The sequence below is a fragment of the Pelodiscus sinensis genome, chromosome 1 (genome assembly GCF_049634645.1).
Source record: "Pelodiscus sinensis isolate JC-2024 chromosome 1, ASM4963464v1, whole genome shotgun sequence".
Taxonomy (NCBI): Eukaryota; Metazoa; Chordata; order Testudines; family Trionychidae; genus Pelodiscus; species Pelodiscus sinensis.
The window spans coordinates 102,677,804-102,691,908 of record NC_134711.1 but is presented as its reverse complement, the minus strand read 5'-3'; the positions used below and the strand labels follow the sequence as shown (position 1 = coordinate 102,691,908).

At 43.2% G+C, this 14,105-nt stretch overlaps 1 protein-coding gene across 1 annotated transcript in view; it reads right to left on the bottom strand.

The window, feature by feature from the left end:
• TMEM178B (transmembrane protein 178B) overlaps positions 1-14,105 on the bottom strand; it is a 350,667-nt gene continuing 336,562 nt past the window's right edge. The window contains exon 4 of the mRNA XM_006133377.4: positions 1-10,823. Coding sequence (XP_006133439.1) covers positions 10,573-10,823 — 251 coding nt within the window. The 3' untranslated portion in view covers positions 1-10,572. The remainder of the gene's footprint in view (positions 10,824-14,105) is intronic.

Genomic DNA, 14,105 nt, shown 5'->3' with positions numbered 1-14,105 from the left:
TTGTTAGGGAAGGAAGTAAATGAAACCCACCTTCTCCATCCTGACATAAGCAGACACATCCACTTAAAACACACAACATGATTTTTTTATTTCATTGTTTAATCAGTTTACATTCCACAATTGACAGTTTACTTATTTCATTTTAATTGTTCATGAACAAGTTGTTTAATTAATAACCAGACAAGATTTTAATTGATGGAAATACAGTATTTTCTGCCAATTGAAAAAAGAAAATTGCAAGATGCAGCCAGTTCTTCGGCAAAGCCCTGCAACATTCTCTGTGTCCTTTGTCATTCCAAAGTTACAGGAACTTGGCAATTTTCCTTTTCATTTCCCCAATCCCGCCCTTAAAATGAACAACTCCGGCCCTGATCCTGCAAACACTGATACTCATGCACGAATGTTTGCAGAACCAGGGCTTTGGAATAGAACAATAGATTTTTTTTAAACTAGCTCTGCTCACTTTTTCTGTAATTATTTACGAGAAGGAACGGACAGTACAATAGATTTGGTAAGATGTAGCATTAATTGTAAAATGAAACAACACATTTATTCACATCATATCAGAACAACCTAACATCATAGTTATTTATTCGGTTTATTTTTAGCACCAATGAGCCACAGGACCCACTTTTGTCTCTGGCGACAGCACAGAGATAAGAACCATGCAGGACACGCCATCCTTATTTACTTCTAACCCATGGGATTTCATTATGCAAATAAAACCAAACTGGATGGCGACTGGCAGAGTGAATGGTTGTATTTAATTCACTAAAGGAAGGCCCGCCTGGCTGAGTTGCTTCATACCAAGTTCTCTGCACATATAGTTCAAATGTACGTGACAATGCTTGAAACACAATCAGAAATGAACATACCTTCTCTATATGCAAAATATGCTCTGCTTTAGTGGATTTTAACTTAGATTCTGATCTAGCAAAGAATTTCAGCACACGCATAGTCCCATCAACAGGAATCATATGCTTAAAATTAGGCAGGTGCAGACGCGCTTTGCTGGATTAGGGTTTTCATAATGTATGCTGGTAAGGATAGCACAGAACTGGGAGCCGGGACATCGTGAGCTCCAATCCCAGAGTTCACACAGACTCCCTGTTGAGATCTGGATAAATTGTTTTTACAGTCTGGATTTTCAGAAATGCCAACCACATAAAATGCCAACTGCAGTTAATAGGAATTGTGAGGGTGCAGAACCCCTGAAAATTAGATCATTATAGTCTCTGCCTCAATTCCCCATCTGTAAAGTGTGTATAACAATACTTACCCACCTCACGCAGGTATGGTGTGCATTAATTCATGTTTGTGAAGCACTGTGAAGAGGAAAAGTGCTAGATAAATGCTACATAGCAACACATTACTTTTGATATGTTGGAATAATGTGCCATTTTAGATCTTTTACATCCAGCTTTGCAGTGTTTATAGTGTCTACGTTCATTGTCACCTATATTTTAAACATGTGCGCACTGCATTTATATGAAGCGGAGTCATGCCTCTTTAAACATCTGGCTGACTCACAGTGTCTACATGTCTAATGTCTTATACCAGCCTCTTCTATCGTTTTACTTGGCCATGTCACAGGAAAAGTGCTGACATGTATCAGGTCACAGGCATTTGACTGGTTTGTTATGCCAAGCTGTTAATGGCAGCACTGGGTAAAGGCAATTGGATCATACCCAGGGCTTGGGGAGGCTGTTGGAGTCCTGCCTTCCTTCCTAGCAAAAGGGTGTTCTCTCCTTATAGCAGAGAGAACGTGAGGAGGTGGGAAAGGGAAGGGAACCTTCTGAATAACTTTTGGTCAGTGGTGCAGCATGGCACTAGGGCACCTGTTAGCTTGGAAAAAAGAATGCCTCCAGGGAAATGTCCAGCGTGACGCACATATTGGGGGTGGATAAGATTAACACCGAGGGCCTCAGTCCCCACAGTACCTTGCGCAAAATGCTCCCAGCTCTGAATGGAAATGCTGCACAGCTGCTGTGCCCCCTATGAGAAGGGGGAAATGAATGGTCAAGGTGTGAGGCAGTGGGCAGTCAGGCCCAGGGGAAGCAGGCCTGGCCTACTGGCTCCGTGAAGAGTGCAGTGGGGATTTGTGAGGTTGGGCTTTTCACTTCCCAGGGCTGCTAGAAGTCTGAGTGATGCTTTTGCCTTCATGTGGGAGGTGCTTCCCCGAGCTCCTGATTTGCAGCTGTTACCAAAGTGATGTAGTGGTCTCATGGCAGGCTGCCCATTCATTCTTGCCCCAGGGTCCGAGTCGTGATTATGGCTTCTATTAGGAGAAGGAATCGTCTTATGAAGGGGAAGCAGAAAGGCAGCCCAGAATCAGCACTTTCAGATGTGTGGCTCTATCTTAGTCTGGCTCTATCCTGAGGTTACTGCTTGGGGAGATGGGAGATGGGCTCTCTGGGCAAGCCTATGACCTGGCAAAAGTCAGTGCAGTGGTAAAGGATGCTGCAAATGACCAGGTGCATGGGAACTGCTACTATAAACAGAAAAAGAAAATAAATTGTAGGAAAGGACCATTAAACGCCCCCCCCTTACAAAATACAATCGCACAGTCACATGGACATTACATCCTTTTCAAAATGGGGTTTCCTTTGACAGCAAAAGTCTCAAAAACATGCAAACTCTTTGTTGAAACCAGAGAGTTCTACAGCTAGAAGAACCACTGCAGAGATTTTAATATCCGAGATCTCCATCCCTGGTAAACAGCGAGGGAGAGAGAATACTGATGAGATTTCAGGGAGGGTCTCAAAAACTTCTTTAGAAAATTGATGCTGCATCTTTAAATTCAGTTTATGTTCAAGTCCTCCAGCCCCCCCCCCCCCCCACGCCCAGCAAGTTAATTTTTTAATCCTTTATTTAATTTTTTTTACATTTTTACAAACTTCTTGGATAGCAAAACACTCACACGCTGCATGAAAATGGGACTCATTGGAAAAAAGCTCTTCTCTCTACATGAAACATTTTCAAACTCTCACACACAGGAAGGAAGAGAGAGAGAGAGATCCACATCGGACCCTAAAAAAGAGTAGGCAGGGTTTAGCAGAAAGATTGAGATGGAAAAGATAGGATGGAGGACAAGGGAAAGAATTGCAGTAAAGTCTGACATTTGATCCCTTGGAAATCACAGTTTTCAGCTACCACTCACCAGCGTGAGTTTCTCCCACAGGAATGCTACAATATTACTGATCTGCTACAAAATAGGTCACGTCAACCCATCTAAGCTCCTCCAACCCCATCGTAACAGTATCTTCAACTGCTTTATTGATGAGGGTAAAGGGGGGAAGTAAAAAATCACCAAGGCCATGTCTTCACTATGGGGAAGATTGACACTGCTGTGATTGACCTTCTGGAGTTCAATTTAGTGAGTTTAGTAAAAACTAGCTAAATTGAACTCAGAGGGTGTCCCTGTCGGCACTGGTAATTCTGCTCCGAGAGGAATAAGGGAAGCCAAGGGGAGCATTTGCTCCCGTCGACCTTCTACTGTGGGAACAGCAGGGAAACTTGGATTAAGGTACATTGACTCCAACTACATAATTAATGTTGCTGGAATTGTCTCTCTTAATTCACCCTTCCTCTTTAGTGTAGATCTGGCCCCAAGTCACCGATTGAACAGAGCTGTACAGATAGGAATGTCCACTCAGAGCCACTTCAGCTAAGGTTAATCTGATCCAGGAGTTTTCAGAACTGTTTAATTTTCCCAGCCCCACCAGATATGTTGGGTTATTGAGATAAAATTATTGACACATGCAAGCACACAGGAGTTGTCATACTGGATCAAACTGTTGATCCTTCTCCTCTGTCATTGCCTGACCTCTTTGTTGGATTGACTCTATTGCCATATGGTGTCAGGAAGCTATGGTGTTGGGGCATATGCTCAGTGTGGCTGTATCCTTGTCCAAATAGTTGGCTGACTAAGGGCATGTCTGCATGACCCACCAGATCAATGGGCAGCAATCAATCCAATGGGGGGGGGAGGCGATTTATCGTGTCAAGTATAGGTTTGTTTTGTTTTAAACTGAGAGATATAAGGATTGCAACATAGAAATAGGCCTTGGCCTAAAATTCTGTATATCAGTCTAAGGGTATTCCAGGCAATCATGAATATATGGACATTGTTCATAATTTTAAATATATACATATATACATTTATATGTGTATCTTTCTATGGATCTAATTCACTACTGTGTTCCTCCATCTTTACACCAACATAAACACATTGGTTGAAGCTGGAGCAACACAGTGATGAATCATTCCCTACTATGGACTAAATATATAAAGTGGGCTCACATGTAAATATGACCACCATCTCTCTCACTCCCTTTCTTTCTCCCTCTTTATTATGGTCCAACCTGCAGTCTTTTTGCAGGCAAGACTCCCGTTGATTTCAATAAATGGGAATTCTGCCTGAGTAAGGGCTGAAAGTGCAAAGCCCACTTTGGCTTATCTATCAACTTTGAATTCGACAACGTATGTCACATTTAGACCTCAAAACGTTTGAAAATAATTTAAGTTGCTGCAGCAAAATATTTTCAGAAGTCCCAGATTTGCTATTTTGTATCAGAACAAAGAGGAAAAAGTTTGTAGACGATCAAAGAACAAATACACAAAGAAAGACACTTAAGTGATGGAAATCGCTGAGTAAAAATAGTAACAGTTTAAATGAGGTGTCTATAATTGTTGTTGGTGCCCAAGAGCTATAAATAATTCAATACACCCAAACTGAACTGAGTCTACAGCTGCACATTTTACTTGTGGTTCTGATGACTTGATCTTTTACCTTGTGATCTACATTGGTGCCAAAAACCCTTGATAAAAATGCAGCCTTATCCTGATAGGTAAAATTGACCTTTTGTGTAAAATGCCAAAAGTCCCTAAGTGATTTAGGAGTCTATGGTCCAGTTTCAAAAGTGATTTAGCCACTTGAGAATCGTGGTCTCAGCATGACTCAGGGAACATCAGAATTAGAGCTGGCTGGTGTGCATTTCAGCTTGAGGAGACATATTGGGATTGGTTCCAATCAAGCGAGTGCACTAAAAATAGAACGTAGCTGCCATGGCGTGAACAGCAGAAGGTGCTAACTGCCCCAAGTACGATCCCATCCGAGATCCTAGGTACTTACTTGGGGAGACTAGCCCCTTCTGCCACTCATGTCACTGTTGCTACACTTCTGTTTTTAGAAGTGCACTCGCTTGATCTGCGCTTAGTACAGATATGTCTCCACAAGCTGGTACATACAGACATACCCTCAGGTCCTAAGTGCCTAAATCACTTTTGAAAATATGATTTAAGCTCCAAATTCACTTAGGTGTCTTTGAAGGCTTTGCCCTTTATCTGTAGACTAAAGAGTTGTGATCACTGGTTGAGAATTCTGACCAAGTGAAAATGTAGCAAAATCACATTAAAAGAAATAATTTGTCACCAGGCCTTTCCTTTAGAAGCTTTTTCAGTGATCTGCTATCACCTATTGTTGCTGCTAATGCTCTTGAGGTGTGTAACTCACCCTGTGCAGAAAAAGACAGCAAGAGACCCAGGCCTATGCACCACTGAAGTCTAAATTATGCCCTATGTCAATGGTCCCCAACTTTTTGGGGCTGCCGGGCGCCCGGTGGCGGGGCCATTCATGCACCGCGTGCCCGGGGGTGGCACTGCACATGCTCCGTGCACCTGGGGCGCAAAAATAGCTCGGGCTGGCCCTGGTTACTGGGCGGGTGCCATGGCGCCCGCGGGCACCGCATTGGAGACCACTGCCCTATGTAGAGGACTGATGTGAGGTTCAAGTGTTGCACAGGTGTGGGGCTGCCCCTCCACCAGCAGTGACTGTCACCAAAGGCAATCATAAACTTTTCAGATTGGAGTTGACATGGACAGAATCATCTTTCTGAATTTAAAAAAAAAACCCCAAACTGACTTTCTGCTCCAGCCTGCATTTCCTAGGGAAACCTCTCATGTGTCGGGATCCGCTGGTTATAAGGAGTTCAGTGAGACTCGGTGAATACCAAGACTGTCCTCTTGATGGGCCACTGATTTTCATATTGCTTCTCCCTACCAACCCTACTGAACAGTTTTCTTCTGTACCATACACAGCATGTGTGGCTGGATTATCACTGGTATTCATGACATTGGAAGACAGCGGGGACTTGTGGACAAATCAGAACCTGTGGGGTGCATTGTTAATAGCACAGGACTGGGCACAAAGGTAGGATAGGGAGGAGTATTGTCTCTCAGGCCAGGTCTATACTGGTGGAGAAAAGTGACGCAAGATAGCTACTCCAGCTATATGAATTGGATAGCTGGAGTTGTTGCACCGATTTCCTGGGGTGACCCCACAGCAGGAAGTTGACCGGAGAAATGCTCCTGTTTACTTCCCTTACTCCTTGTGATGGCAAGGAGTACCAGTGCTGACATGGGTGCCCTCAGTGATCAATTTGGTGGGTCTTTACTAGACCTGCTAAATTGAACCCCAGAAAGATTGATTGCCAGAATATTGATCTCAGCCATTAGAGTACAAGGGATTAGTACAACACTGGCAGCTTATTAGCATCTAAGCACTTGGGAATGTGGGTTGGCTGTTCCCGGAGGGGAGGGATGGGGCTTGAGCCCTGGCTCTGGACGTGGGTAACTTATCCACTGTGCTACTTGGGGAGCCACCCAACCTCCCTATATTCTGTGCCCCCATTATCCTTCCTTTGTTCCAAGGGCGCCTGGTTTATCCATCACCAAGCTGGCGGTGGCTGTTCCCAGGGGGGGCTCAAGCCCATGACCTCTGGCTCCAGAGGCAGGTACCAAATTGTCCCAATTCCACACACACACATTGTCCCAATTCCACACACACAGATGTCTTTTGTGCAAAAGCAAAATCATGCCAGTCTAGACGCAGCCCTCTAGCTTAAAGATTGAGCATGTTGAGATGCAGAATTCCAGTGTGAACCAACAGAAAACATGGCAAAAGCTCTGATCCCTGATCATGTACACATAAGTACTTAGATGTCTTGCCCTCAGTGCTTGGGACAGAGTAGAACTAAGAATATTCTGTAGGGTTCCTGTCCTGATTTTGGGGAAGAGGGTAGAAGAACTGCACTCTGGACTAATGGCTCGTTCTGCAAGCCAGAATTTGCCACACTCTAAATATGAAGCAATTAAGGATAAATCTTCACCTGTCACATCAATTGCTGTCCACATAGTTTTTTACATAATGGATGGTGGGCCTACTTATTTACCCCTCCCTAGGGCAGATCTTGGAAGGCACAGGCTAGTGAGTAGATAATCGGAGAGTGGGTCCAAATCTCAGAGTTAATACTTCTCCTCTTCTTTAAAACAAAATGAACGTAACTCCTCCCATTTCACACATGTACACAAGCTCACATACATTTTGTAAACTGCCAGCTTCAAAGTACATCATCATAAAGACAGGACTAATCTTATCCCAAGTGCAGAAGCAAAGAGAAGACCCAGGAGCTCACAGAACAGTAGATCTGATTTCTGCCTCTTTAAATTTCGCCACTATGCTTATTAGGGGTGCTAGAACAATCTGAATAGCGGGGGTGCTAAGAGACATTGGCCAAAACAGTAAATCCTGCATATAACCACTTCAAGTCAGGGGTTTTGCAGCACCCCCAGCATCCCTAGTTCCAGAACCTATGCTGCCTATTCTAAAAATCCATCAACAAAAGAACACATGAGCTGTCACTGGTCACACCACAATGAGCTGGCTGTGTGGTGCTTTCCAGGCCATGATAGCTGATGTTGGGATGGAACAGGTCCTCTCTGTGCACTTTGATCCTACCCAAGGCACATCAAATATAAGTACTTGCATATATGGGTTCTCCTAACATACCCACCCTAGAGGTGGAGGAGAGATATCATTCAAAATTTGTTTCAATGAATTGTGGGCATTAAAAAAAAAAAAAAAAAAAAACATTTTCACAAAAATATTTTGGCTTTCTCAAAAATGTCAACATTTTCCAAACATATTCTCTAAACCCTTTTAATTTTTATTAGTTGTTTTTGTTTTCCATTTCTTATTTTTTGCTTTCAGTTATTTTTAATTGTCTGTGTTTTCTTATTGCCCCCGCCCCCTTTACCAATGTTAACTAGCCTGTTTAGTTATCAGGTAGGAATTTATAAAATCTACCAGTTTTATTTATAAAACACATGATTATTGAAAGCACTTTAATTTCTAAAAATTGCCTCCAAATTAAAAAAAAAAACAATAAATTGATCCATTTAGAAAACAAAGCTCTCTCAACTTTTTTTAATGTTCCAACAGCTCCATTTGCAAGCAAAAGGAATGAAAATTCACGTACAGAAGGTGGCACTTAGTGTGAACACACTCATTTGGTAGCTTGGATTTGCCTGATTGTGGAATACATAAAAGCCAACTCAAGCTAACAAAAACACAAGCAGCTTAGTGAGAACAAAAGATAAACAAATCAATCCTGTTCTGAAATGCCCCTAAGAGCCTTAATTTCTTTTGGCCAGATTAATAAAACAAAACCAACAAAAAGACCTATTGGAAAGGAAAGGAGAGAGGATGCAGGAAATGACTGGCAATGCCCCTATAATCATATTGAACGAGAAGGATTCTTTTTTTAAAGCAGGTACAATACTGTCTCTTTTCAGCACCGTAGGCCTGGAAGTCAACACATCCCTTTTTTTCCAGAGCAAATTCTGTTTCAAATGGATTGCCTCTTCTCCCTAATTGCTTTTGTTTAGATGACATGGATGTTTCTTATCTATCGACCAACTGGGACATGTGATGTGAACTATTCATGTAACAAATGATTGCAGATATTGGCCCTGAATTAACAAATGGTTTTTTCCCCTTCTCTTTCTCCCCTCCCTACAAATTTGTCAGGAAATGCTTCAGTCAAGGGAGTAATTCTCCATACTTCTTCACATAACTAGTCAGTGAAAGCATCCCTTCTGACTTTCATTTTAGTTACTCCATTGGTGCCTTCTCCCCTGCATTCCTTCCACCCACATCTTCCAAAGCAGGAACTACTGGAATTTCTGGTGAAACTTAGCTTCCTTGCATGACTTATTCCTCCCCAGTTGGGGTTTTAGATGCTAAATTAGTTACACTGGGATCTATGACCTGTACAATGAGAGGAGCAGAGTAGAAAGGGGATGCTAGATAGGACAGAAGCTGGAAAGAGAGACACACGCACACACAGAAAAAGAGAGAGAGAGTTCTAATTGTGGATTCACAACTATATCATACAAGACTTGAGCTCATGGGGAATGGATTTTCATTCTCTGCATCTGACCCATTCTATTCCATCTGTATAGATAGTTCTTCCAAATGGAAAGAAGAGATGTCCAGTGAAATGGGGCAGTTTCCAATGACAAGATGTGAGGTGGTCTTATTTGGCATACATGGACACAACGCAAGGCATCACTTATTCCTCCCTTGTTCCTTCCTTGTTCCCCTTTTCTCCTCCGCCATGGCTTTTGCCCAGTGGTCTTTAATTTCCAAAATGGAAAAATAAAACAAATCCAACTCAAATAAATACTCAGGAAAATCAACTGCAAGGCCTCCCACGCCACCCTTCCCCTGATGGGTCTTTCCTGATATCCGCCATCCTGAATTTTCCATTGTTCTGTTAGGTTAAAAAAAAAAAAAACCTCCAGCGAAGGAGATAGGCTGTCTCGGAACTTGTGCCTTCCCTTACACTTATGCAGTCTTGATGCCATTTTCTTGGGTTACAAACACAGTATGGATGGATTGTAGACGATCACATTTCAATGTTTTTAAATTTCTTTTAAAAAAGAAAAAGGAAAATAGAGTTATACACACACGTATCACAGCATTTTCAAAGGCCACCCACTGCGTCTCTGTTAGCAGTTCAGCCTCCGTGTTAAGCCTGGATGTAAGGCAGCTGGAAGATTAAAACGGCATTGTTAGAACATCCACTGAAACGTCCTTGTGGTTTTTTTCTTTGTTGTTCCATTTTTATTTTATTTTATTTTAAGTTTGGCAGGCAGAGAGAATATTCTCCCCTCCACCATATGTTCTATCAATTTTGTCCTCTATTTTTAGGCAGGAAGAAAAATAACAATGTTATTTGTTTTTTAAAGGGGGTAAGGGTTTAAAAATGGCCTTGAGGAGGTTACATTCTAGAGGCGACTCACATGGTTGATTTGTTTCTTTGCTTGTTCATTGTATTCTCCTCTTGGCTTGCAGTGGATACTTTTTGGTTCCCCATGTCCTGTACAGGCTCAGGTTTCACATCCTCCATACAACCTGATTTCCCCCCACCCCCCACCCCAGGTGACAGTCGATAGATGCAACAGTATTTTCACTTGATCTGTAAATTATGGTACTGAAGTTAAGAGTTGTATGGAAGAGCCATGTTACAGAAAAGCTTTCCCATTTCTGTGAGAAAGAATGAAGCAACACAAAGTCCTGTGGAGATGCATGTGCCATGTTGAAACTCAGCTCTACCTTGGCGCTGGCATCAGTTTGAGATAAATATAGCTATATATATATGTATGTACGTATGTGTATACATAGCTATATATATACACACACACACGTTTGTTTGCTAGTTAGTTATTTTAGCACACTGTCCCATTCTCAGGTCTGGATTTGGGGCAGTTGGTCCTGGGGACAGGTTGGACAGAAGGGGCCAGGGTGCAGAAGAAGCCCGATATAAGAGTGAGGCCCAGGCCTCCCCATGCACAGAACATTGACCAGCCGTAGCCATGACTGATGTCATCTGGAAGTCCGTACAGGTAGCGAGGGTAGCGGGAGAGCTCAAAGTTGATTCCAGCCACGCATGTGCACAGTGAAATGATGCAGAAGGTACCTGGAGAAGGACGAAAGAGGGGAAGAAGGGAGAGAAAGAATAAAGAAAGGTTAGAATGATAAAAACAGCATTCCCCAGCTGTCTGAAAAAGAGGCAGTGGGATCAATAATAAGGTAATATATGAAAGGCTGGGGCTGGAAGAACTGCTATAAAAAGAGGCATAGTCAAGCATTGGGTGCCAGGAACTGCTGAGCTGTAGCACAAGCCCTGACTAGAGCTGGCTGGGAAACTTCCACTGGAATATGTGGTTCCACCAAAATCAAGTCACTCTGTGAAATCAGGGCAATCTCACTGATATAAAAAGGGAAGGGAAGGTCTGACAGTGTCAAAAGATCCCATTTTGAACATTTTCTGAATGAAATGCTTGGGTTTTCATTTTACGTGACTTTATAATGCAACATTTGAAAGCTGACTATATCAATTTTCTCAAAACAAAACGTTCTGGACCACCTGAAATGACACTTGAGGGATTTTTTTCTTCACAGAGAATTTTAAAATGTTTGCTTTGAACTCCCATACAGAACATTTTACAATCTCCAACTCCTTTGCAGAATGGAACATCCGTCCTCCTTGCCACTGTAGCTTGCATTTTGTCTCTTTCTGTAATACTGGAGAAGTCACTGAGACTTGGTCTACTCTAGACAATTAGGTCAACTTGGCTACATTACTCAGGGGTGTGAAAAATCCATTCCTCCAAGCAACATAATTAAGCCAACCTAACCCCCAGTGTAGACAGCACTAGGCCAATGGAAGAATTCTTCTGTTGACTTAGTTACTGTCTCTCTGGGAGGCAGATTACTAGGCTGATGGGAGTTTGCATCAGCATAAGTAGTGTCTACACTGAAGTGCTATAGGGATGCAGCTGCAGCACAGCCGCTCTACTCCTACAACGCTTCAAGTGTAGACAAGCTTGAAAACTTACCTGTGTCATGAGAAGCTTGTGTGTGTAGCTCTGGCAGATGCTAGGTGTTATGGAAAGACACGACTCATTTTAGTTGAGGTGTAGTTGAGCTACTCTCCGTTAATGAGCTTGATTTTCTTCTTTGACCCCACCCACAATTTCACCAAAATTAAATCCAGGCTTCTTGAACTTTCACAGGAGCTATCGATCTGCCTATAGTATGGTCTTATGATGTATCACCACAGAATCTGAGCACCTTTCTCTAGCAATGGTAGATTCTTGGTTATACTGTGATTTTGGCTAAAAAATCCTCCTTACTTTCTCCCTCCCCAACCAAACAGGGCTATGTTATTTATTATTATATTTCCCTTTCTCTCTCTTTGTCCACATTCTTCTCTTACTACTCTTCTCTCATACTTGCTTTTGCCTCTTTTTCTTCTTTTTTAACCATTGCGCATTCCAGCTAAGCAGTGAATTGTACACACTCCATTCTGAAGGCATGTGTGGAATTATGCTAGAGCAGAATATTTTTGGAATGGCAGAAGGCAGCTAAACAAGGTGTTGGAGAGAACACACACTAACAGACATAGACACCCCTGGCACACTGACATGCCAGTATGCCAAAATCCCTTTTAGTGGCTACAGAAAAACAAGTCTAGGATCTCCATATAAATCCCATCTTTGATACTGTCATCCTATGTGACCATAGACAAGCCACTTCCTCTCTCTCTACCTATTTCCTTCCTCCCCCTCTTCGGGCATTTCAGCAGTGCACTCAGAGTTGACTGCAAGATGGGATGGCATACCCAAGTGAGCTTTAATTTATGAAGCATGACCAAAAAGAGCAGTCGCACAGGCATCATTTCAGGTTCTATATGAATTCTGGAGAACCTTTGAACGAACTCACGTTGCTAGCCTATGCCCTGTGGCTTCACTGCTGTTTTTAGCCGTGCTGGCTAGATTGGAGCTAATGCTGGTAAGCCTACCTGAGCTGTAATCACACTCTGGTTGCAGTACAACTTTTATCTCTCGTGACTATTTAGATTGTAAATTCTTTGGGGCAGGGACTCTCTTATGATGTGTTTGTAAAGCACATAGCACAGTGGCCCCCAAATTGTGGGGCACACCCTATTAGGAGCATGGAGGAACATCTGAGGACACAGCAGGGCCCAGGTCAGTCCCACAGGAGATGGGGAGGGAGAACCACCCAGTCCCACTCTGCTTCTAGCTCCATTTTATTCCAGCCCTGGCCCCACACCAATCTCCAGCCACAACTATGGTCTGGTTCCACTCCTGGCTCCCATTCCTGGCTGTGGCTCTGCCCCAGCCTGCCAGCCCTCGGCCACAGCTTCAGTCCCAACTCAAGCTCTGCTTCCAACCGGGGGGAAGGGGCGATGGTGCAGACACATTCCATTACAGGTAAGGGAGAGATGCAAGAGGAAAATTTTGGGCACCACTGACCTAGCACAATGAGACCCCACTATCAAGTGGGGCCTCTTAATGATATTGTAATAAAATAAAAAACAATAATAATGAAAATAATCTGGTAGTGCAAGAAGGCTTCCTCCATCTCTGAATTTACTATTGGCACTCCCTGTGCTTGGGTAACAGCAGCAAGGAAATCCCACATTTATTAGAAGTTGGAGATACACCTTGCATGGGGTAGGGTTGTTGCAAAAGGAGTCCCCTCTTGAGCAAGCTGCCAGAGGAATCACTCCCCCCTCCTTACTGCTCCCATATTAATACTTAGTTCTGGCTCGCAATTTCTTCCTGCAAATGCCTGGGCATGCAAGCCATTAACCCTTCAAGTGCTGCACAGCACTGAGCGCACTGGCCAGCGCTGTACAGAAGGCAAGGCTGTGACCACAACGATGGAAGATTTTCCTTTGATGTGAAGGCACACACAAAAAATGATCAAAACTGGCCCCAAACTTTTTCAGGCCTGATTCTCACTTGCACTGGGGTCCCTTACCTTATTCTGGGAGTGTACCCACTGCCAGAGACTTCACTGTAAGTAAGCTAACATCGGACTCTTTGAGCTAAAGGTTTCACAGCCCTCTTGAAAGGAAGAACTGCTCTGAACCTCTCCCTGCTCTGAGGCTAAATGAAGACCAACAGAGACCAAGGCCTCAGTATTGTTTTGTTACTGATTGTTTTACCTTCCTGCCTTCCACACATGTAACCCTGGCCCCATGCATTGCCTCTGTAAAAAAATGAAGCCCATCTGCTGATGCATCTGAGACTATCTATCAGCACGATCCACATTGCCTTGGCTTCTTTCTAGACAAACCCATGAAGCCAGCTGCCAGCAAATGACTTCAGAATTCCAGCTATTCAGCCTGCACTGCTGCCCATGACAGAAGGTCATTCAGCCTGCTCTG